General features: G+C 43.8%; 1 protein-coding gene and 1 pseudogene across 1 annotated transcript; both read left to right on the plus strand.

The window, feature by feature from the left end:
* Positions 1 to 1,022: 1,022 nt before the first annotated feature.
* On the plus strand, positions 1,023 to 1,800 carry LOC139530979 (uncharacterized; annotated as a pseudogene).
* A 6,682-nt stretch (positions 1,801 to 8,482) lies between these two features.
* LOC139530532 (general transcription factor II-I repeat domain-containing protein 2B-like) lies at positions 8,483 to 10,835 on the plus strand. Its single transcript, XM_071327025.1, has one exon. The coding sequence runs from the start codon at positions 8,609 to 8,611 to the stop codon at positions 10,193 to 10,195; it is 1,587 nt and encodes a 528-aa protein (XP_071183126.1). The 5' UTR covers positions 8,483 to 8,608; the 3' UTR covers positions 10,196 to 10,835.
* Positions 10,836 to 25,675: the final 14,840 nt, after the last annotated feature.

The raw sequence follows: 25,675 nt of genomic DNA on the forward strand, positions 1-25,675 counted from the left end.
ATCAGACTGAACCAACTGCTATCTTGAAATGTTTATAAAGTTAGTAGGCAGCCTGGGCCATTTTCTTTCAAGACCAAAAAGTAGGCCCAGAATGAAGCCTGACCTAAATTTAAGGTGCTTTTGTGTTACAGCGGCCAAACAGTTCAGGCTAGAAACACAATTCAACCACAGGAATGCTTGGGAAGTCCTCCTTATTTACTCGGACCACGTGAAATGAACCCTTAACACCTATTCGGTATTAAGAATTTGTCCCCAACCTAAACATAACCCCTAACCCAGACCAAACCTGTGCCATTCCCAGAAGGAAGATCCCCCGACAGCCTGGTACTGATCAGAGATGCAAGAGACAAAAACATGCAGCTTGTAGTCCTAAATTTAGATTTTGAAAAAGCCTTTGATCGGGTCTCGCACCAGTACCTCAAGGTACTGCAAAAAATGGGCTTCCTGGACAGGTTCTTAGCTTGAGTGGGACTGCTGTACAGGGATATCACCAGCAAAATCCTTGTAAACGGGCATTTGTCAAAAGCAGTGGGAGTACACTGCGGCTTCCGTCAGGGCTGCCCTTTATCTCCTCTTCTGTTTGTGGCCTGTATCAAACCACTGGCACAGGTCTTGCGACGGAACCAACGGATCAGTGGGGTGGGTATCCCGGGGAGTGGAGGGATGTTTTAGACAGACGACGTGAACATTTTATGTACCGACCTTTTATCCGTCGACAGGACCCTGGACAGGACTGACTGGTACGGGCAAGACTGAACAGAGACAAGACAGAGGGCCAATATGTCGGACCGTGGGCAGACCCAGACTTGACCAGACTACCACTGACTGTTAAAACGACGGACATAAGTGTACTGGGAGTAAATTTTGCCCAGGAGGGAGCGGCAACTGGAGTGGGATCCTGGGCACAGTAAGACAGAAACTGGGTTTTTGTGTACTTTGACAGCTGAGTTATGAGGGCAAGGTTTTAATCATTAAAGCTGTGATTTTACCTGTGCTATTATTATTCAGTTCTGTTTTTATTCTGGCTGGGATCTAACCTCAGGACCCTGAGGCTGATCCCGGTCTACCTGCGAGCTGCAGTCTCTTTCTAGCTCCCCACACCCTATGTCCAACTCCAGAAGTTTAGACATTTTAAACTGGAAAAAGAGGCAGTCACGGTTTTAACTAAACACCGCTCTCTTCTCTCTCTTGTGCAGGAGCGGGAACCAGTGTGTCCAGTGCGCGGGCTTACTACAGGCGAGCCCACAATGGTTTGGCGCAATGTGGCCCATCCCGCTCTGCTGTACCAGCAACGGGACCTGTCCTGGATGGCAGCCCACGAGATCCTCCCGGTCAGGGCCGTTATGCACTCCCGGGGCATGGCGAGGGCACCCGACTGCCCCCGACAAGGCTGCGGCCAAGATGAGTCGGTGAGGCACTTGCTCTGGGAGTGCAGAGCCGCAAGGGACCTGTGGAAGGAAGCAGGCCTCCTGATCTCCCCGTGTCTGCCAGCAGGGGAGGATCTAATGGGTGGGCCGAAGGCCTATTCCACCGAAGGCCTTCACCAAGCTCTGGCCCACCCTCACGTGTCTGAAGGATGCACTGTGGTCCTCCCGCAACCTACTGGTAGCGAAACGAGTAGAGACCACCCCCCAGGCAGTGGCCATGGTAGCCACGGTAGACCTGGGGTGGTACAGAAGAGGGCCTCGACCCCAGGCGAAATGTCCCCCACAACACCCAAGGTCCCGGCGGCCACGGCCTGACAGCGCTGCGGCGCCTAGGGGAAGGATCTCCTCTGGGCCCCGAAAGACAGCACTTTAAAAAAAATGTTTTACTTTAACACGTTTTCTTTGTCTTAAAAATATTTTACTTTTGTTAAATCATTTGTACACATTTTAAATGGCTTTTACAGATTGGATGTTTTACAAGAAAAAACACTTTTATTCATGGTTGTTTCTATTGTTTAAAACAAATTTAAATGTAATATTCAAATGCTGTTTTTTTTTGTATAAATGTTGTACAAAAAGGAAATGTCAACTTTTGTTTTTTATAATCTGTTCTTAGTGTAGTTTCTTTGACAGTTGCTGTATTTGATTGGAGAGAAGATCATCGGCCGGAGGAAGCCCGGTTAATTGTGCACATTTTTTTTATTTTTTTTTTATAACCTCTTGGGTAGGGGGCAGTATTTTGACATCCGGATGAAAAGCGTGCCCAAAGTAACCTGCCTGTTACTCATGCCCAGAGGCTAGGATATGCATATAATTGGTAGATTTGGATAGAAAACAGTCTAAAGTTTCTAAAACTATTAAAATGATGTCTGTGAGTATAACGGAACTGATATGGGAGGCGAAACCCCGAGGACACCTTTTCTCACCCCAATTTTTCAATGGCTATCACTTTTATTATAAGGCCAAGTCCTCCCAGATTGCAGTTCCTAGGGCTTCCACTAGATGTCAGTCTTTCGAAAGAATTTCAGGCAGTTTTTTGGAAAAATTTGCCAGAAATTGTCGTTTTTCTCGGTGGCTCCCATTTTGGCTGTAGTGTTTCCAAGCGCGTGGAAGAGAGCCCTTCTTTGGTATTTTTCTTCGGTAAAGACAATAACGATTCTCCGTCTTAATTTTATAGTTTATTTACGTATTAGGGTACCTAAGGTTTGATTATAAACGTTGATTGACTTGTTTGGAAAAGTTTATTAGTAATGTTTGAGATTCATTTTGTATGCATTTTGATGGAGGGAAACTGGGTGGATTATTGACTGAAGCACGCCAGCTAAACAGAGTTTTTATGGATATAAAGGACATTATCGAACAAAAGGACCACTTGTGATATAACTGGGACCTTTTGGAGTGCCAACAGAAGATCATCAAAGCTATTTCTTACTTTTGTGTCGCACCTGCCTGGTTGAAATATGTTTTTCATGTGTTTGTATGCGGGGCGCTGTCCTCAGATAATCGCATGGTTTCTTTCGCCGTAAAGCCTTTGTGAAATCTGACAGAGCGGCTGGATTAACAAGAAGCTAAGCTTTATTTTAATGTATAACACTTGTGATTTAATGAAAGTTAAATATTTATAATATTGTCGTCTGAATTTTGCGCTCTGCAATTTCACCGGATGTTGCGCTCTGCAATTTCACCTTGACGCTACCGTCCCACCTGCCCATAAGAAGTTAAGTGTAATATTGCTGTTCTGTTTCACAATTATTATTTTTTGTCCTGGGTAAGGTGGTGGTCTTGGTGGGAATTGTTTGGTGGGAATTGTTTGCTGCTTTTCGGTATACATATGTTTTGTTTCAATTATTAGTTGAGTTGATTTTCCCCTACCACAGGCCCGCTGGTCCTTTTTATTAATTTATATTTTGTTTTTTACTTGTTCTGTTTTGCTTTTCCCCTCCCCCTGTGTATCCTTTTGTCTTCCCTTATCTCCTCCCACTGTCTTCAGTTTTGTGTTGTCTGCTATCTGAGGTGGCCTGCTAGCCTGGCCTGCGATCTCATCTGATCTCGGAAGCTAAGCAGGGTCAGTGATTGAGGTGGTTGCAGGCAAGTTGGTTTTGGGAATTGTTTGCTGCTTTTCGGTATACATATGTTTTGTTTCAATTATTAGTTGAGTTGATTTTCCCCTAGCAGCTTGTGGTGTTGGGGGAAAGGTCTCTGTCTAACCGGACGGATTACAATGGCTTCTATGACCAACGCGAGGAAACAGAGTGCGGGACATGGAGAAAATAATCCTGGTGCACCACCATCGAGGGAGAAGTTCTATGATAGGGCTTGTACCGTGGCGGTGGATATCACTGGGAATCGTAAACTAACAATGGAATTGCTGCGAGGGATAAAGGAGGCATGCGGAGCGGTGACAGGGCGCAGATTCAAGGGGGATCAGAAGTACAAGATAATGATGTCGCATGTCCATGGGAAGGAGTGACTGAAAATCTAATCGTGTACGGTAATGGCGAGGGTCATTTCATCGGATGAACTGGTTGCGTCCTTCATGAATATATCTGTGTATATTAGCGATGATGCTATTGTTGCTAAATTGGAAGGATGGGGTGTGTCGGCGGTTTCTGATTTAGAGGAGATTATGGCTGGTAACGGAGACCGCGGATGTCACAAAATTCTGCAAGGTCCGGGTCACAGACGTGGTGCACTCGCTACCGTAATCCACAAAGTTCGAGATGTTGGAGTGGCCCGAATACTCCCGTGTGACACACATTTGTATTCAGCCTGGCCATGTAGTCCGGGACTGCCATGATTTTTTTATGTCGGCGATGGAGAATACAAGGGCATTATGCGAGAGTGCTTCGTGAAAACGGGGAGACCTTGCAATGGCTGTGGTGAGAGCGGCATCCACTGCGTGTGTACTGGGCCGACAGATGGTGATGTTATGGAACAACAGGAGGAGGTGGTAGAAGAGTGGCGGAGGAGGGGGATGGGATGGAGAAAAGGAGGCCAGGATGGTGAAGGAGAAGATGGTGATGAATCTACTGTGGCAGATGGGGATGGAATCGGGTCTAGCATGGACGGAGAGTTCTTGGACGGCGTCGTCGAAGATGGAAAGGAGCCGGAGGGTGGAGGAGGAGTGTCGGCCACGGATCTGTCTGAAGGTGCAGGGGGTGCTGATCATGAAGGTTTTATATCTGACACTAGTCCTGAAAGTATGGAGGTGAAGGGTGAATCCTCACACAGGACTCTGTAGGTGATGTGTCCTCGGATGAAGTCCAAAGGATAAGAAAAGAATCGAAGGAAAGGAGGCATATCAAGAAGAAAAAAAAAGACTGGGTCTTGATGATGGAAACAATAAACATCATACTCCTACTCATGGTGAGCGTTATGTCTGTCAATATTAATGAGACTAAGATATGGAAAAGTTAGACCAGACAGTAAGCCTACTTCAGGCTGTTATTTAATGCCTTCAAGAGACACTGGACTAACAGTATGATGGATGGATTTGCTTTATTTTAATAAAGGTAGGGAGAGGACTTGTGGGGCTGCTATTTTAATTAAGCAGGATAGTCTGCAGAATATTAGGGAAGTGCACACGGATGAAGGTAGGCTTTTAAGTGTAACATTTTTTGAATGTTTATGCACCTAATAATGAGATTGACCGAGCCCTGTCACTTGAGCAACATTGTGTGGGTAACTGTATATTGGTTGGGAGATTTTAACGTTCGTTTGACTGAACTGGACATGTCAAGGAGTGCATTATTGTGCTCTGATCCGTCTAGGCTAGTCTTGCTGGGGGTAATGAAGGATCATTGAGTGATGCATGTCGGGGTATGCATCCAGGTAAGAGAGCTTTCTCGAGGAGGCAGTTTTGTTTTAAACAATCCCAGGCAAAGCCGCATTGATTATTGTTTAGCGGCTGTAAATGTGGTGCAATATGTTCACAAGATTATGTATGATTAAAAAAATTTAAGTGATCATGCCTCTCTTGGGTTCCTGCTGGGTCATAGTTTGCCTACTAGAGGGGGTGGTGTATGGTGTTTGAATGCTGAGCTACTAAAAGAGAAATATATTGATATGATTGCCGATTGTATTAAACAGAAATGTTGAGTGATTTTAAATGTGTTAATATTGGATTGTGGTGGCAGGGTCTAAAAGAGAAGATTAGAGGGTTGAGTGTTGAATATTCAAGATGGAGGAATTTTCTTTTAAAGAGGGAGCGTATAGCTCTGAATAAACGACTTGACATTGAGCTGGAAAAAGTTGATACGGTGGAGGGTTATGATGTGGCAGGCTTTATGGAAGCGCAGGCTGCTGTGCATAACTTTGAAAAGAGTGCATGTATGGGCGATCAAGGCTGTAGTGAGGAGGTTTTAGGTTTTATTGATGCTAAATTATCTGATGCTGAACGAAAAATATATGACGGTTAATAAGGAGATACGGGAGGCTATCTTGGCCAGTAATAGGGAAAAAAGTCTGGGATCAGATGGGCTGAAAAGTGAGTTGTATCATCAATTTGTGGATATTTTATCACCTGTATTGTTGGACGTGCAACAGGCACAGGTAGTTCCATAATCATTGTCCACGGGATTGTTAAATATTATAAAACAAATGGAGCAGGGAGAAGCTGGAAAATCTTAGGCCTTTAAGTTTACGGAATACTGAGAAGATTTTGGCAAGGGTTTTCGCTAACCGTGTTAACAAAGTGATGGGGAGTATCATATCTGAGTCAGACGTACAATGTTCCTGGGAGGGATATTATGGATATTACTTGTACAATAAGGGATGTTGTTCGACATATGACTGTTGAGGGAGGTATAGTGCTTAGCCTAGATTTGAACAAGAAAACTAACTTGTGAAGTGTGAAAGTAGGCATGTGAGGGATGTAATGGAGATGAAGCTAAAATGTGTGTAAGTGTTAAGGGTGCACCTAATAAAAAAACAATCAACCAGATCACAAAACAAAATGGTGCTTGCTGAGAGAGAGAGGGAGGCAGGACTGGGCACCAGGACCTTTTATCACCTAGTTGATCCCAAACCCAGGTGCAACTTATCACCTTAACGACCCAATCAGCTCCACCTGTCCCCAATCTGCAAATATAAACACAAACACAGAGAAGGAGGCAGGGAAACCGAGGGGGTGTAACACCCCCTCCCCTATGAAAATCAGGAACTAACAAAGACCTGAAAACAAAACCCACAACCACACAAATATAACTAATCAAAAACCATAACTAATAAACGTTCAGACACAAAATACTATACAAACCATAAAGAGGCCCACCGGATTCCGATGATACCAACCCAACCAAATCCCCTGACCCCATCCAACCTCAGCAACCACGGTACCTGGAAGCAATTTAAAACAATTTTAAGAGAAAGAAATGGAGACCAAGCGACAGGAGAGCAGAAGCTAGAGCAACAGAAAGAACAAAATAAACCCTGTACAGACCACCAACCGAAAATGTTAAAAAAAAACAACGAAGGCGTCCTAAGATCGACTAAATCGGTGCACGGGAAAGGGCATCAGCCACAACATTATCCACACTTTCTACATGACGTACATCCAAATGGAACGCCTGCCGGAACAAACACCAGCGCATAATCCTGTGATTTGGGCAAAGCATGGTGTGCAGGAAAGTAAAGGGGTTGTGGTCAGTGTAAACAACAATAGGGACCACACATATACCTCAAAATGCTGCAACGCCCAGATTTAAGCAAGGGCCTCTTTCTCATCCACTGAATAATTAAACTGATAGCTGTTAAACTTTCGGGGGAAATAACTAACAGGATGTTCAACACCCCCCATCTGCTTGACACAACACGGCACCTGCCACTACATTACTGGCATCCACATATAGGCTGAAGGCAGTTCCAATCATGCGGCAGCCAACACAGGGTCAGAGCTAAGAAGCAGTTTCACATTTTCAAAAGCACTCTGACAGCAGGAAGACCAGATTAAATCAGCCCTCTTCTTTAACAGATCAGTCAGAGGTGCTACAACCGTGGAGAAGTCGAAGCAAAACCCCCGATAATAGCCAACCATACCTAGGAAGCGTTGCAGCTCCTTCTTGGTGGTGGGCGGTGGAAACAGATCGATAGCGGCCACTTTAGCCCGCACCGGGAGAACACGACCTTGCCCGACCACTCTGCCGAGGTAGGTCACTGTTGCCTGGGCACACTCACATTTGGCTAAGTTCAAAGTGGGACAGGCCTCAGCCAAACATTCAAACAGAGTCCGTATCTGCACCAGATAGCGCTCCCAAATGTCACCATAAAACAACCACATCATCTAGATAAACAGCACAGCCTTCAAGGCCAGAGATCACCCTATTCAGAAGACGCTGAAACGTAGCGGGAGCCTTGCGTAGGCCTAAACTCCTGACCGTATAGGAGAAAAGACCTGAAGGAATAATTAAAGCAGATATTTCACGAGCTCTTGATGACAAAGGCACCTGCCAGTAACCCTTCAGCAAGTTTAATTACAAACCGGGCAGCACCAACCTGGTAAACACAATCTTCCATCCGTGGGAGTGGGTAACAGTCCGATTGTGTCACACTAACCTTCCGGTAGTCAGTGCAAAATCTAAGAGAACTATCTGGCTTGCTCACCAAGAGACACGGGGAGGCTCAACTGGAGAATGATGGTACAGCGATATCATTAACCAGCATGTACTTAAAACTTCTTAAGGCTAGGCGTCTCGCTAGAGCACATGTGTCAAACTCAAGGCCCGCGGGCCAGATGTGGCCCGCCAGGTCATTTTATGTGGCCCGCGAGAGCTTAAAAGTTTTGAGTGTCTAAAAATAAATACCAAAAAATAAATTAAGAGCGTGCTTTGACCAAAAACTACATTCCCACAATGCCTTTCGACTACGCTAGCCACGGCAGTGTCCATGCCAACGAGTGGAATTGAGATATAAATAATGATCCCAAAATGTCCAGAAAGAGAAAAGTTGATGCAGACGGAAGACTGTTTCAAGAAAGATGGGAAGGCGAATACTTGTTTGTGCTTCAAGGAGAAAGACCGGTATGTCTTTTGTGTTACGAGGCGGTGTCAGTTGTCAAAGAGTACAATCTGCGTCGACATTTTGACACCAAACACGGAGCTAAGTACGCTAAAGCTAGCCTTCAAGAAAAGCAACAAATTGCCCAAGAATTAAAAGGCAAACTGCGGTCGCAGCAGAGTTTGTTCATGAAATCCACAGCCAAAAACGAGGCCGCGGTGAAAGCTAGCTTCATTGTGGCTGAAGAAATCGCCCACGCTTCCAAGTCTTTTTCAGAGGGAGCGTTTTTGAAGCAGTGCATGCTGAAGGTCTGTGAGCAGGTGTGTCCCGACCAGTTACAGACTTTTAAAAATGTCAGTTTATCAAGAAACACCATCGCCGACCGAGTGAAGGAACTAGCAGAAAATCTTACAACACAGCTGACCGAGGAGACACGCAGCTACACAGCTTTTTCATTAGCTGTTGATGAAAGCACAGATAACACGGACACAGCGCAGTTATCAATTTTTATTAGAGGCGTAAAGTCGGACCTCTCTATCACTGAGGAGCTGTTGGATGTGGCTGCAATGCATGGGACCACGACGGGACAGAACATTTTTGATGCGGTAGAGAAGTCCGTAAGTAAAAATGCATTGCAGTGGGAAAACTTGGTAGGATTAACTACAGATGGTGCACCGGCAATGTGTGGAGGAAAAGTGGGCTTGGTTGGACTAATGAAGGAGAAAATGCAAAAAATGAACTGTCACACGCCTTTGATAACGTATCATTGCATTATCCATCAAGAAGCTTTGTGTGGGAAGGTGCTGGGGATGGAGGACATTGTGACCACAGTCATGAAAACAGTGAACTTCATTCGGGCGCGTGGCCTGAATCACCGTCAGTTCCAGCAGTTTTTGCTGGAGATGGGCTCGGAACACGGGGATGTGCTGTACCATACAGAAGTGCGGTGGCTGAGTAGGAGCAAAGTCCTCAAGCGATTTTTCGAGCTCAGGAAAGACATTGCTCTTTTTATGCAGAGTAAAGGAAAACTCATGTCTGAACTATCAGATCCAAAGTGGATGTGTGACTTTGCTGTGTTGTGTGACATAACCGACCATCTCGCCCAGCTGAATCAGAAGCTGCAGGGACGCAAACAAGTCATCACGCAGATGTCCGACACGATCACGGCTTTCCAGCGTAAATTGGACTTATGGATGTGGCAAGTGAAACAGGACAATCTTGTTCACTTTCCTGTTTGTCAGAGCATGTCAGCCTCATTTCCCGAGACTTTTTCATGTGCTCAGTTGGCTACCAAACTGAGCTGGTTAAAGACTGAGTTTGATCGGCGCTTCTCTGACTTCAGAGCACAACAGTCTGGCTTTGACATCTTTGCCAATCCTTTCACCACCGATGTCTGCACTGCACCCCAACACCTTCAGATGGAGCTAATTGAGCTTCAAAGCGACAGTGGCCTGAGAGCAAAGTTTCAGGATGCTACAATCCAGGACTTTTACCGTCTGCTGCCTCCTGGTTTGATGCCACAGCTTCGACTTCATGCTGCCCGTGTTCTGTCCATGTTTGGGAGCACCTATCTGTGCGAACAGTTTTTTTCCATAATGAATCTGAACAAAAACCAGCACAGATCACGCCTCACGGATGACAACCTCCATGCTGTTCTACGCATTGCCTCAGCACAGGACCTAAAACCAGACATTGACACACTGGTAACGGGAAAACGGTGTCAGACATCTGGTCAGAAAACACACAGGCAAGCATTTTTTTTTAAACTTAATTAAAATATAATAAAATGTAATTCAACCAAGAAGAAGAACAGTTAAACTGTGTGCAATTTAATGATTGTGCTTGCATTTTGTTTTGTGTTTATCATTTTCAGAACATGATCAATCGATAGTAAAGAGAGAATCCACTTGGTGTGTTCAAGGACTGGCAGCATCTCCTCATCAAAGACTAACCGAAAAACTTGACCAATATAGTTGTGAACTGAGTCAAGTAGTAATTATTTAATGTTTGCAGGTTTATGTGTGTATGCAGACAAATTGTTGTCATCAAACCATCAGTTGGGTGCAAGGCTGTGTGCAGCCTTTTTTTGTAAAATGCTACATGTGTCATACATGTTCTTTGCAGCTCAGTTTTATGTTATTTTTCTTTATTCACTTGGACAGTTTGATCCTGGAGTTATGTGGGTTTTCATAAGCTGACAAAATTTAAAAGGATTTATGTTAGAGCTACAAGCAAACATATATTTTCTATGCAACTGTAATTGTCACTTGAATAAGTTATAATAAATAATGAGTTATTTAACATTAAGGAGGAGTTACATTTATTTTACATTACATTCGATTACATTTATAAGTTACATCTGGCCCTTTGAGGACAGCCATTATGCTGATGTGGCCCTCGGTGAAAATGAGTTTGACACCCCTGCGCTAGAGGGACAACTTCCGTTGAAACTGAAGGGCTCACAATTCAAATAAATAATCTTTAAAATTATGGATATTAAACATTTAGGTACATACAAGTGTCTTATATTGGTTGAAAGCTGAAATTGTTGTTAATCTAATCTGTCCAATTTACAGTAGGCTTTACAGCGAAAGCATGCCATGCGATTGTTTGAGGAGGCGCCCCACAACATATTTTTCCACCGTCACAGGTTTCATAAAATCACAAATAGCAATTAAATATTCACTTTTTGAAAATCTTCCTCTGATTTTTCATCCAAAGGGTCCCAGCTATAACATCTAGTGTCGTTTTGTTAGATAAAATCCTTCTTCATATCCCAAAAAAGTTGATTTAGTTGGCGCCATCGATTTGAGTAATCCACTCGTTCAACATGCAGAGAAAGGAATCCGAAAATCTACGCCTAAACTTTGTTTCAACATGTCAAAATATGTTTCTATTTATTCCTCAAGTACCCCAAAATGTAATTAAACTAAGATTTCATACGGAAAGAAGTATGTTCAATAGGAAAGCAATATTAGCAGGTACGCGTCCTCTTCATCTCACATGCAAACAATGATTTCCAAACTGATGTCGTTGAACTAAAACGTATTTATTACTCGTTATTCGAGTTACAAGCCTGAAGCCTTGAACAAAGACTGTTGACACCTAGTGGAAGCCATAGGAATTGCAATGTGGGAGCTGGAATTGGATATTCCCCTATGCTTTCCATTGTAAGAGCATGGGCTCTCAAAAAAACCCAATTCAGGTTGGTTTTTCTTTGGATTTTCTCCTACCATATCTATGTGTGAGCAAAACAAGACTGAAAATCAGTGATCAAATCAGTTAACTCTGCTTGGCAATCAGACAGGTGACCCAACAAACTCTCCAAGTTTGCAAGGGACTCAGAATTCAACCTACCCTGCAAAATACCACCATCAGGGCCCGGCACCCCCTGTTCATCACACTGCATATGAAGGTGAAGTGGCTGACCTCAGATCAACGGATTCCACCAAAAGAACAGGACTAACCACGTCAGTTTTAGCACATAGTTTTGATTTAGCAAATTCAGAAGACAAACGAGCATAATAGGGCTTTAACAAATTGACATGGCAGAGCTGATTCGCCTTTCTGGCTCAGGGGTCGCAATCAGATAGTTCAGATCGTACAATTGGCGAACCACAGTGTATGGGCCGCTGAATTTGGCCTGAAAAGGAGAATCAACAATGGGCAGCAGGGCCAGAACCTGGTCCCCTGGACTAAATTGTCGCGGCTCAGCTCACCGGGCAAACAACCTTTTCATCCTCACCTGAGAGGAAGCTAGTTTTTCTTTAGCCATTTCACAAGCTACATACAACCGGTGTCAGAAACACTAACATATGACAACAAATTTGGGGGAGGCTCAACCACCTTCCAGTCCTCCTTTTATACAACAAGAGGACCATGCACAATATGACCAAAAACAAGGTAATTAGGACTGAAACCAGTGCTCTCGTGATACTTCTTTAACAGCGAGTAGCAACCAGCGTAATCCCTCTTCCCAGTCACGTTTTATTTCAGTGCAGTATGCACGTAACAAACAGTAACTTTGAAGTCTGATAAGCACTGGCCTGATTATGTTTTAAACACAATTGTCACAAGACTTGTAAAAATATGTGCGAAGTGAAGTTGGAGCCCTGATGGCTCTGAATCAACTGAGGTATTCCAAAATGTAGATGAACGGTGACAAAGCCTTCACAACAGATTTAGTGGTAATGTTGCGAAGTGGATAGGCTGCAGAATCTCGTAGCCTGACACATCACAGTTAACTTCTACTTGCACACCATCCCGGATCCGGGAGCACCCCCCACAGTAAAAAAGCTGACTAGCATAGCCTAGCATAGCGTCACAAGTAAATACTAGCATCTAAATATCATTAAATCACAAGTCCAAGACACCAGTTGAAAGATACACATCTTGTGAATCCAGCCATCATTTCTGATTTTTAAAATGTTTTACAGGGAAGACACAATATGTAAATCTATTAGCTAACCACGATAGCAAAAGACAACTTTTTTTTCCACCATTGTTTTCCTGCATAGGTAGCTATCACAATTTCGACCAAATAAAGATATATATATAGCCACTAACCAAGAAACAACTTCATCAGATGACAGTCTGATAACATATTTATTGTATAGCATATGTTTTTCTAAAAAAACGTGCATATTTCAGGTATAAATCACAGTTCTACATTGCAGCTGCAATCTGAAATAGTGCCGAAGCAGCCAGAATAATTACAGAGACCAACGTCAAATAACGAAATACTCATCATAAAACATTTCTGAAAAATACACAGCGTACAGCAAATGAAAGACCAACATCTTGTGAATCCAGACAATATTTCAGATTTTTTAAGTGTTTTACAGCGAAAACACAATTTAGCATTATATTAGCTTACCACAATAGCCGGAAACACAAGCCGTTTACCAGTAGCAAAGGTTAGCGATCGTAACAATCCAGCAAAAGATATATAATTTTTGACTAACCTTGATATACTTCATCAGATGACAGTCCTGTAACATCATATTACACAATGCATATAGGTTTTGTTCGAAAATGTGCATATTTAGCAGCACAAATCGTGGTTATACAATGTGATTAGTAGCAACATTTCAGGCAATCTGGTCGGCGCCATCTTGGAGAGGCACCTAATCTAATCGATAACTAATCGTAAACTTGACTAAAAAATACAGGTTGGACAGCAAATGAAAGACACATTAGTTCTTAATGCAACCGCTGTGTTAGATTTTTTAAATTAACGTTACTCGACATTCAGCGTGCGTTACAGCGAGACCATGCCTAAATCAATGGCGGACTAATAATTTGACATCTTTCCACAGATATACGAATTAACATCATAAATAGCTCTTACTTTTGGATGATCTTCCATCAGAATCTTGGGCAAGTGGTCCTTTGTCCAGAACAATCGTCTTTTGGTTGAAAGATGTCCTCTACTCCTGTAGAAATTAGCTGCTAACGCCGATGTACCGGAGAGGTGCCCAACTCGTGATAACGCCTGACAAAGAAACTCCAGAAAATCGCAATAAACTGCTATAAACTGCTATAAGTCGGTTTAAATTAACTACCTTATGAAGTTTTTAAGACAAAATTTTTTTTTAATCAGAGCCGGAGATATAGAACTGCTAAACCGAAAGCTTTCCAGGACGCCATGCTTGGTGTCCCTCCTGCGTCAGGCGCCTCGTCGAAAAGGTCGGTACTTCCGTTCCAAGAGGTTTTATACTCCCCCAGATGGTGCTATCCGCTCCATTCAAAGTCTCACCGCTTACTGACATCTAGCGGAAAGCGTATGCAGTGCATGTAGCCCCATAGCTTATAAGGGAATTTATAAACCGACCCTGGAACAGAGACCTCAATTTCAGAAATCTCACTTCTTGACAGGAAGTGTGCTGTAGAATGAGTTCTGTTTCACTCAGAGAAATAATTAAAACGGTTTTAGAAACTAGAGAGTGTTTTCTATCCAATAGTAATAATAATATGCATATTGTACGAGCAAGAATTGAGTACGAGGCAGTTTAATCTGGGAACGAAAAATCTTCAAAGTGTAAACAGCACCCCCTATTGAGAAAAGGTTTTAACATGTAGGTGCTACACGAGGATGCAAGCGGAAATGTCTTTAACTTCTACTTCATCACCATCCTGGATCTGGGAGCATCCTCATCAGTAAAAAGCTGACTAGCATAGCATAGCCTAGCATAGCGCCACAAGTAAATACTAGCATATAAATATCATGAAATCACAAGTCCAATACAGCAAATGAAAGATACACATCTTGTGAATCCAGCCATCATTTCCGATTTTTAAAATGTTTTACAGCGAAAACACTATGTATTTCTATTAGCTAACCACAATAGCAAAAGACTCAACCGCATATTTTCACCATTTTTTTACCGCATAGGTAGCTATCACAAAACCGACCAAATAGAGATATAATTAGTCACTAACCAAGAAACAACTTCATCAGATGACAGTCTTATAACATGTTATACAATAAATCTATGTTTTGTTCGAAAATGTGCATATTTGAGGTATAAATCATAGTTTTACATTGCAGCTACAATCACCAATAGCACCGAAGCAGCAAGAATAATTACAGAGAGCAACGTGAAATACCTAAATACTCATCATAAAACATTTATGAAAAATACATGGTGTACAGCAAATGAAAGATAAACATCTTGTGAATCCAGCCAATATTTCAGATTTTAAGTCTTTTACAGCGAAAACACAATATAGCATTATATTAGCTTACCACAATAGCCAAACACACAACCGCATTCATTCACCGCAAAGGTAGCGATCGCAAAAAAACAGCAAAAGATATAAAATTATTCACTAACCTTGACCAACTTCATCAGATGACAGTCCTATAACATCAGGTTATACAATACACTTATGTTTTGTTCGAAAATGTGCATATTTTGAGCTGAAAACCGTGGTTATACATTGTGAAAATGTAGCAACTTTTTCCCAGAATCTCCGGATATATTTCTGACACTCACCTAATCTGACCAAATAACTCATCATAAACTTTACTAAAAAATACATGTTGGACAGCAAATGAAAGATACACTAGTTCTTAATGCAATCGCCGTGTTAGATTTTTAAAAATAACTTTACCATAACAAACAGCTTACGTTATAGCGAGACAGCGCCCGCAATAAGGGCGGAAAATAGAACTAAACATTTTCCACAGAAATACGAAATAACATCATAAATGGTTCCTACTTTTGCTGAGCTTCCATCAGAATCTTGTACAAGGAGTCCTTGGTCCAGAATAATCGTTGTTTGGTTTGAGAATGTCCTCTTCTCCTGTCGAATTAGCAACCATAGCTAGCCATGTGGCGCAAACGTGCCCAACTTCACCTGACGCAAAGAAAAGGAAATTCCAAAACTCGCAATAAACGTTCAATAAACTGATACAACTCGGTTGAAAAAAACTACTTTATGATGTTTTTATCACATCTATCAAATAAAATCAGAGCCGGAGATATCTACCGTGTATACCGAAAGCTTTTCAGAAGGCAATCTGGGGTTCCTTCTCGCGCCTTCGAAGACAATGAAATTTCCAGACACGTCATTCCAAAAGCTCTTGTTCGACCTCAGATCAAGCTAGACACCCCATTCCACCTCCCACTGCCTGTTGACATCTAGTGGAAGGCATATGAAGTGCATGTATATCCATAGATTTCAGGCAAATTAATAGGAAGGCCTTGGAACAGAGCCTCGATTTCAGATTTTTCACTTCCTGTCGGGAAGTTTGCTGCAAAATGAATTCTGTTTTACTCACAGATATAATTCAAACGGTTTTAGAAACTTGAGAGTGTTTTCTATCCAATAGTAATAATAATATGCATATTGTACGAGCTAGAATAGAGTACGAGGCAGTTTAATTTGGGCACGATTTTTTACAAAGTGAAAACAGCGCCCCCCTATTGAGAAAAGGTTAAACGAGGCCAATCAAAATGACGCACAATTCGATCATAGGTTTTACTAACCCCTAAGTGATCAGAAACGTCATGAGATGTTTTCAAAACTAGATCACAAATCTTATAAGGAACTGTGATCTGAACAATAGCATCACCCACAACTTTTGCTGTGAGGCGTCCATTTCCTCATCAACAACTGATCTTGAACGTTGTAACCCTGGGCAACACTCCTTACCTCAACCGGAAGTACTTGATCAAATAAACCTTAAGGTGGGATCAGCGGACTACTCAATCACAAGATCACTACAGGACATAGGCAAAGGTAAATAATTTAATGGATAATCTAACTGTTCGGTTATGTGCAGTGTAAATCCCGTTTTGACCGTAGTATCAGCACGGCTCATAGCACGAGTCACAGTGCATGCGGAAAACCTTTTTACTAAGAACAGAACATTCATTCTTCCAGTGGCCTTTACCTTGACAATATTACAGATTTTACTTACATCATTCTGTCCACATGAACCATGTTCGGATCTAGATGGAAATGAGTCATTACCAGAACCAAAGGAATTTGCTGACCGAAATCCACTTGAACTGTTCCTCTGCCCCCAATCTCGCATACAGGATCCTACAAAACTGCCTTTGTGGGTCAGTACGTACAGTTGAAGTCTGAAGTTTACATACACTTAGGTTGGAGTCATTAAAACTCGTTTTTCACCACTCCACAAATGTCTTGTTAACCAACTATAGTTTTGGCAAGTCTGTTAGGACATCTACTTTGTGCATGACAAAAGTAATTTTTCCAACAATTGTTTATAGACAGTGATTTATAAGTGAAATAATCTATCACAATTCCAGTGGATCAGAAGTTTACATACACTACGTTGACTAGCTTTAAATGGCTTGGAAAATTCCAGAAAATTATGTCATGGCTTTAGAAGCTTCTGATAGGCTAATTGACATCGTTTGAGTCAATTGGTGGTGTATCTGTGGATGTATTTCAAGGCCTACCTTAACTCAGTGAATCTTTGCTTGACATCATGGAAAAATCAAAACAAATCAGCCAAGACCTCAGAAACAAAATTGTAAATCTCCACAAGTCTGCTTCATCCTTGGGAGCTATTTCCAAATGCCTGAAGGTACCACGTTCATCTGTATAAACACCATGGGACCACACAGCCGTCATACCGCTCAGGAAGGAGACGCCTTCTGTCTCCTAGAGATGAACGTACTTTGGTGCGAACAGTGCAAATCAATCCCAAAACAACAGCAAAGGACCTTGTGAAGATGCTGGAGGAAACTGGTACATAATCATCTATATCCACAGTAAAACGAGTCCTATATCGATATAACCTGAAAGGCCGCTCAGCAAGGAAGAAGCCACTGCTCCAAAACTGCCATGCAAAAGCTAGACTACGGTTTGCAACTGCACATGGGGACAAATATCATACTTTTTGGAGAATTGTCCTCTGATCTGATGAAACAAAAATATAATTGTTTGGCCGTAATGACCATCGTTATGTTTGGAGGAAAAAGGGGGAGGCTTGCAAGCCGAAGAACACTATCCCAACCGTGAAGCATGGGGGTGGCAGCATCATGTTGTGGGGGTGCTTTGCTGCTGGAGGGACTGGTGCACTTCACAAAATAGATGGCATCATGAGGAGGAAAATGATGTGCATTTATTGAAGCAACATCTGAAGATATCAGTCAGGAAGTTAAAGCTTGGTCACAAATGGGTCTTCCAAATTCCAAACTATTCTTCCAAAGTTGTGGCAAAATGGCTTAATGAACAACTGTCCACAACCAGGGAAGTTAGTCTTGGAGTGGGGGCGTTTTAAAATCCATACCCAAAACGCACACAGTCCACAACTTTGGGAATGTGGAGACATTCTGTACAGGATGCAGGGGTCCTTGGCGATAGGGGCCCAACGCGATATATTAGTGACTATACTAATGACAGTAGCAAAGGCACTCCAACACAGAATAGAGTGAATAATGGCACATGCTACATCAGCGTGTTTCGATACACTCCGGTATTATGATACGGGAATGACAGTAGCAATGACTCAGACGTTGAGTTTGTTAGTGGCAACACTTGTAGAGAGCTGCAGCTCAACCCTGTTAGAGCTGCAGTTGTGCAGCTTCTGTGCAAGAGGCTGAAGGTGCAGTGCAAGCAGCAGTCTAATTCTTACAGCTGCTGGTGAGTTAGGGGCTCCTTGTAAGAATGTGAAAATAAAAGGAGACGGAAGTTGTTTCTTCAGAGCGGTCAGTGAAACGATGTGTGGTAAAGATGAGTATCATGGAACAATTCAAAATGTCGTGGTGAAGCAGCTAGAAAGGAACGATGGTACATATAGGAGCGTTTTGAGAGTGGGTTAACGTTCAGTGTCAGAATATATTATCAAATCCAAATTGAGCTCTCTAGGTAGTTGGGCGACCGAAGTGTAGATTCAAGCAGCAGCAGATTGTTTGGGTGTAAGCATAAGTTGGAACGGTTTACAGGTGTCTAACAAGGGGATTTATTTTGTAGAATCGTGGGAACCATTATGAGACAGTTGTTTGCATCAAGAGGCCTCAGATGCAATGTTGCACCACAAACATTCAAGTTTTCAGCCTCCAACTGGCCCGATTCCGAGAGAGCTTGGCGAGCAACAAGGTCCAGTGAATACGATGATTGGATCTGTGAGGATGATCCCGGATACTGGCAAGAGGATGATGAGCGTGAACACGAAGAGTGGTACCACGATGAGCATGAACACGAAACTCCGGGTGATGACTTGGAGGATACCAGGGACCACGAAGCCGAAACTCGTCACCAATACAATTCCAACAACAACCTTCTGGACAACGACGAGGTTGACGACGACAACGAGGTTCGTGCTGAGGAGGATGCGAGACAAAAACAGCAGATGCAACGCAAGCTTAATTGGTCACTATTGAACAGATCATGGCTTTCATTTTTAGAATGGCTGGGTGAGCGCTGGTGGGGCTCGGCAGATTAGATCCTTCATGGATACACCTAAGATTCGCGCTGGAGATATTATCATCGCAGCACACTTTGGTGACATGCCTGGAGGAGTGTGTTCGGTTACGGTGAAGACCAACGAAACAGTCGTGACATTTGCTGTGCTCATCCGTCGAGGCAGTTACATATGTAACGACTTGGTGCAACGTGAATTTTCAAATCCTATTGACATAATAGATCTCGTTTGTAAACTGGGAGTAGGGCACTTGCTGCCTAGACAGAGGAAAATACCTCATAACCCTGACTACTTTTCTGTGACACATATAGTGGAAGAGATGTGTTACATGATAAAGGTGCTGAAAGGTGCATGGTGGGGAGCTTCATACGGCAGTTCCGAAAGGTCACCCGAGCACCGTGAAGTGATACAGCAACTACGAATGAAGGAAAAACTGTACGCCGACCCGGGTGCAGCAATGCATTATAATGATAACGAGAGTTTGGGATACCTGTTCAAGATTATAACTGCCAAGGGAAAGAGATTCAAGGTGACGTTTGATACATTGGGGTTTACGCTTGGGACAAGTGCACGCTTCTCCGAGATCACAAATGTAATGTCCTACATCAGCATGGTTGAAAAAGTCACCTTTGCAACTCGACCCTGTTCCGCGATGCAAGCGAACCCGAGCGTCAGGGATGAAGACATGGAAGGTCCACGCGTGTCAGAGTCGACAAGAAATCTGTAGATTACTATATATGGAAGTTGGTAGCATATGTAATCACTGTTCTATCCCTGTTTCACTATGTCATTTCAAAAGTACTTGTGTTGTAGTCATCAATGCCCATGTGAATAAAGACAAAGTATTTCTGAAACCGAATGATCATTCACGTTTATTGACAGAGTACATTACAAGCATTCACTTTGTCAGTAAATCCATACCCAAACCGTCACTGTCTACAACCAGGGAAGCAGGGGCAGCATTCATTTCCAAAGAACATAAACTTTATTGAGCCCAGAAAGGAACAAAAACGGGTTCTTCTCCTTAGTCCTCACTACATTGGAACATCGTCATCCCCCTGCTCTTCCTCATCATCGGCCATGTACTTGAGAGAAAGACAAATAATCACATTATCAAGAGGCTATACACACAGGCAAAGTGTCATCACCGTATACATTTCCAGATCTACCATGTCATCTTCTTTTTGTTCAGCTGGGCAAGAGGAGGAAATGCTGGATGAGGTTGTGCATGGTTGAGGACCTCCGGGGGCAACAGTGGACGATCTTGTTGTACCACAGGGATTTCAGGTCCCTCTCCGTCAGAGGATAGTATGTAATCGCTCTCCTGAGATGTGTATTATGATGTGATGAGATGTGTATGCGTGGGATAGAAATATCACATAGACATGGTATAACAGTGCATGAAACGTGATCGAATTAGTCATTCACAATCTGTGTACCTACAGAACGGCTCAGGGCGAAGGTTGATGCCTGTGAAGTGGAGATTAGCGTCAGAACCGTACAAGATAAAAGATTACGATTAGCATGTTGTATAAACAAGGTGTGTGTAACGTAGGATATAATCATGTGTATCCTACCGGGGTGAGCTCGCTGTCGGTTTCTATACCACTCTCCTCTAACATCATTACAAGTGTGAAATTAACAATGAGTTGAGTCAAAGAGATACAGGTCTACATTTTGCTGGTAGAATGTGACACTTTCACTAGGTGTCACGATCAAACTCCTTCCCACGGTTAGTTTGGGTTAGGCACGGGGTGAGGGGCGTTTTTAAAATTAATAACCTAACGCTCATGTGGCACATTTTATTTGCTATTTTCTTCTCTCTCAAACTCTCTCTGTAACTACACTTTATGCCACTGAATCACTCTCGTCATTGTTAGATTTATTGCATTCATCACATATCCCCGGTTCGCAGAGTGAATTGGGAAAGTTGCTTGGCAAGACTGACTATTTAAAGTCTATCTGTCAAGGGAGACATATTCTATATTTCCCTCCCAGTGTAAACACTAACTTCAGCCTGTCACTACAACTTGGAAATGAATGCAGATTGCTACTGCTCCTCTGTAACTCATGTGAATGTAACAACTATCCTATGTGGTATATGAAACACTGCGCTGTACATGCCTTACATAGTAATGACAGAGAGACAGATGTAGGGATAGATACACATACTCAATGAGAGACACCGCCGTGTTCAATAGACTGTTCAGTTATTTATTATGTATTCGTTTTCATTGTCATAGTACATGCTGTACAGGCACGGTGTCATGATTCAAGAGATGAGGCTCAGCTGTTGCTAGATCGCGGTCAAGTCAATCTCGTGGGGTTGCTTGTTTCCAACAATGGCTGTTTGCTGTGTAACAGTATGAAGGCTCACTGAACACGCCTATGGGTCCAAGGTCCAGGTCAAACGTTTCCTTCCACTGGTGGATGTACTGTGATGACGATCATCTTCTTTACTTTTAGGCTTCTCTTGTCATGACGTCTCATGGCTAGTCTTTTCTTTCCCTTACTTACAGCTGATCATGATGCGTGGACGACTCGCTGCGCTGCTGCAAATTGCACGTGTCTCACAAGATAGTCGTATAAGCTTTTCACTGTCGGGTAGACGTAGCACGCGTTCATGGCTGATAGGGCGTCGAGATGGTGGTAGTGTGTCAACTCCACGTACATGGGTCTGGTGAAGGGACTGTCCTTGGGTCCTATCATTACATCAACTCTGTTGTGGATGAAGGATCTCACATTGACACGGTCCAGGTTTTCCTTTTCGTGATCTGTTAGGGTCCTATTCTTCAGGATGAGGCAGTTGTACCAAGTGGCCATTGCATTAGTCAATTCGGTGGGATCCTGGGGTAGATGGCGGGTTACTAGGGAGGAGAGGATAGGAGGTCTGCAACCTTGAGGCCTGCGCAAATGGGAGTCAGACGCAGAGCCTCGAGCTGCGTGAGAATGAGGCGAGACACGGGGTCCACGTCACGCATGTCTTCTTTCCGTTGAACACATCCTTGCACTGCGCGTCTACCGCAACGCCTATACCGGTGGACATATGGCTCAGTCATCTTGCCTCCTCGGCAAGGAGATCGGCCTCCTGGTTAGACCCTACCGACTTGTGTTACAGGAACATACTTTTCAACCAGGAGAAAATGAAGAACAAGAAGACTGTAGAGGCGTCAATGACCGGAGATTCGGATGATGTATCTCGTGTTGAAATCGACTACGATGACGACGATCGTGACAGCAATCTTGATGAAGAGGAATAAACGTACTTGTAGTGTCCTTGAGACCCCATGCGAGAGTTCAGTGGTGAAACATCCAACCAGGGCCCATATCTCCAACCGTAGGACATTTTGTCCGACCAGGGCTCATTTTCCAACCAGGTCTCCAACCCTAGAGCATTTGTCCAACGGTGCCTAAAACATCCAACCATGACCAGGCCTCATTTGTCCTACCAGGGCTCCAACCCTAGAGCATTTGTCCAACGGTGCCTAAAACGTCCAACCAACGGTGCCTAAACATCCAACCAACGGTGACCGGAGGTTAGATACTGCCCCGGCTAGACTGTCCGTGTACAGACTTTAGACCTACTCCATTGGGCTTTTAGTCGATCGGATAACACGTTGACCGAAATGGGGTTGAAACACAAGGCTATGCTCGCAAACCCTCCCCTGACTCCATTTGAATTGATCGACAGACCGTGCCAGTGACAGGATTGGACTCTGATTGACCATCTCATGGTAATCCACAAAGTCAAGGACAGTGACTACATCCAGGGTGATTCGCAGGCATCCATAGTAAGCATGGCAAGAACACTGGCGCGTGGTTACATCTCGGAAAATGCAGGCAGCCAGTGTGTAGTGCTTGTAAAGGATGGCGCGGGAGCACAGAAGCCGGCCGTGAGGGAGATCAGACTAAACCGCCCCCCTGTACCTCACATAGAGTTCTGTAAGCGCAATCTGTGCACCATTGAATACACCATGATGAAACTGTTGGCCGACATGGTATGAAAAACAAGTTGTTTCTAGTGACCGATGCGAAGGGAGACTCCTCCGAGGACGAGCTCCTAGAGGGAACCTCGGTTGATAACCTGGTGTCGTTCCACCAGAAGTACCTGGAGTACCAGGAGAGCCAGGACAAAAGCGTGTTTGTGAACACGCTCGAAGATCTGAAACCTCCCGAGCGTGAGCTATCCGACGTAGATCCCAGTTACGCCGACGGCTCGATAGACAGGCCTGAGGGACTTGAGGGCGTCTTTGTGTCGACTTTCGCGGATCCCCGAGACTATACAATTGTCTACATTGTGGGAAGCGTGGGTGTACGAGCACAGAGGCTGACATGCTGCTCGTGAAGTTGGAAAATGTTCTGAAAGGTAGTGTGACCGTGTGCACCGGAGACTCAGACCTGCTGGCCGTGCTTACAGCTTGTGGCCGCGAGGGCATTACTATGAGGCTAGACAACAAGAGCTACCACGAGGATCGAGACATGCACATGTCGACCTTCGGGGAGCTGCTGTTTGCCATTCCCGACAACCACCCACCCAAGCTTCAGTTTAGGGAGCTGGCTTCAAGTGAGGATAGGTTCTGAGTGCTCTGCGACATCGACGCTGAGGACGAATACCTGCTGCCAATGACTCGAAAGCAACACGACTCATTTGAGGTCATTCTGGATAAGCACGGTACTGTCAACTTTAAGAAAACAGTAGCTATGTACCTGTACCTAGGCGGGATCAGGGGATCTCTCTACCGCACCTTCCTGTCTATGTTCTTCGAGTCGAACGCCCGGAACACATTGTAGACAAAGGCTGTATCAGTACAAAGACGGCCTGTTACATCTTCGAACAGCTATGCCCCACATCTGACAAGAGTCCGCTATCGGACTCCGAGTCGGATACCCCCGTCTACCGGTGAGCAGAGGAAGATCTTGTCTGCAGGGGCATGAGGTCCCCGAGCTCTACCTAAACGACAGCGCAGAATATAAGGTGGTCCTAAGCAAAGAACAGAAAAATGTCATGAATGGCCTCAAGCGGTTGAGTAATGCGTACCTGAACGGGATGAAACCCGAGGGGCAGTTACGGTAGTTTCTTGAGGATGAACCGAGCGGGCCGGCACTTTATCCTGCGCATGAAAAGCAATGTATTCCGAGACGAGACGAAGCGAACGGAAAAGCTGTTTTCATGGCGCTGTGCGGGACCGATTATAGCATATTTCCCAAGGGCCTGGGAATTAAGAGATTGATGACAGGAGTGGTAACCAACTACAAGTCTTTTTCCTCTTGGTGCCAAGAGCTGAAGACTCTACTCTGGTGCGTTGTCGGCGCTTCTTCTCAGGACTGCGACTATTACAACACGGGTATGAGGCTGGCCGGTTTCACAAAGGTCCCAGCGAAGATCCGGTCAAAGTACTGGACCGAGGTGAATTGCGGATTAATGGCCAAGACCATGAAATACGTCTGCGAACTGTGGAACATTTACATTTACATTTAAGTCATTTAGCAGACGCTCTTATCCAGAGCGACTTACAACCTGAAGAGACCGAGACCCGGATCCGAATACGGGTTCTCTGTGCGTGACGGTGTAGTCCGCTTTGACTGCGACGACTCAAGTGTCGACGCCACCTATGTAATGTGTTGTGACGAATGGGATCTTGATGTCTTTATAGAAGGCAAAGCTACGAATGCACCAGTTCTACGGAGAATGTGATCTGTATACAGTGTGTTGTGTATAATAAACTCTATCACCTGGACTGTCTCTGAGAGCGTTTTCTGTGCCATAATGTTTCCACAAATTGTTATTTTCAACTCGATGAGTTATAAGGCTTGTGATTTCATCCCGTCTTGGAACCTCATGAGGGTCCTTCTCCCATATCTTCAGTGCGGGAGTTTTTCCTAGCCACCGCGCTTCTACACCTGCATTGCTTGCTGTTTGGGGTTTATGCCGGGTTTCTGTACAGCACTTTGATATATCAGCTGATGTAAGAAGGGCTATATAAATAAATTTGATTTGATTTGAGTGCGCAACTAGGGCCCTCGTGAGGACCAGAACAATGTTAATCTATTGAACAACTTTTTCTACTTGCAATAACACAACATACTTTCAAGTGTATGTGCGATGCCTTTTGGTATATCCTTCAAGCTCATTGAATCAACTAGACAATAAGACAATAAAACAGAGACATATTTGGAATATGCACTTTCCATTTTGTAAACGTCAGGAAAGGGATCCATCTTTTATAGGGTGCCTATCATCCAATGGGCCTTTATTGATATACATATAAATAAACGTCAAAGAAAACACCTCCTTACTTTGACATGAACAAGGACTCCCATCCTATTAAAGGAACGATCGAAACAGGTC

This window comes from Salvelinus alpinus, chromosome 9, assembly GCF_045679555.1.
Source record: "Salvelinus alpinus chromosome 9, SLU_Salpinus.1, whole genome shotgun sequence".
Lineage (NCBI taxonomy): Eukaryota > Metazoa > Chordata > Actinopteri > Salmoniformes > Salmonidae > Salvelinus > Salvelinus alpinus.

Bases quoted from the DNA above. Each gene is read 5' to 3' on its own strand.
- LOC139530532 (XM_071327025.1), top strand. From the start codon at position 8,609: ATGAAATCCACAGCCAAAAACGAGGCCGCGGTGAAAGCTAGCTTCATT.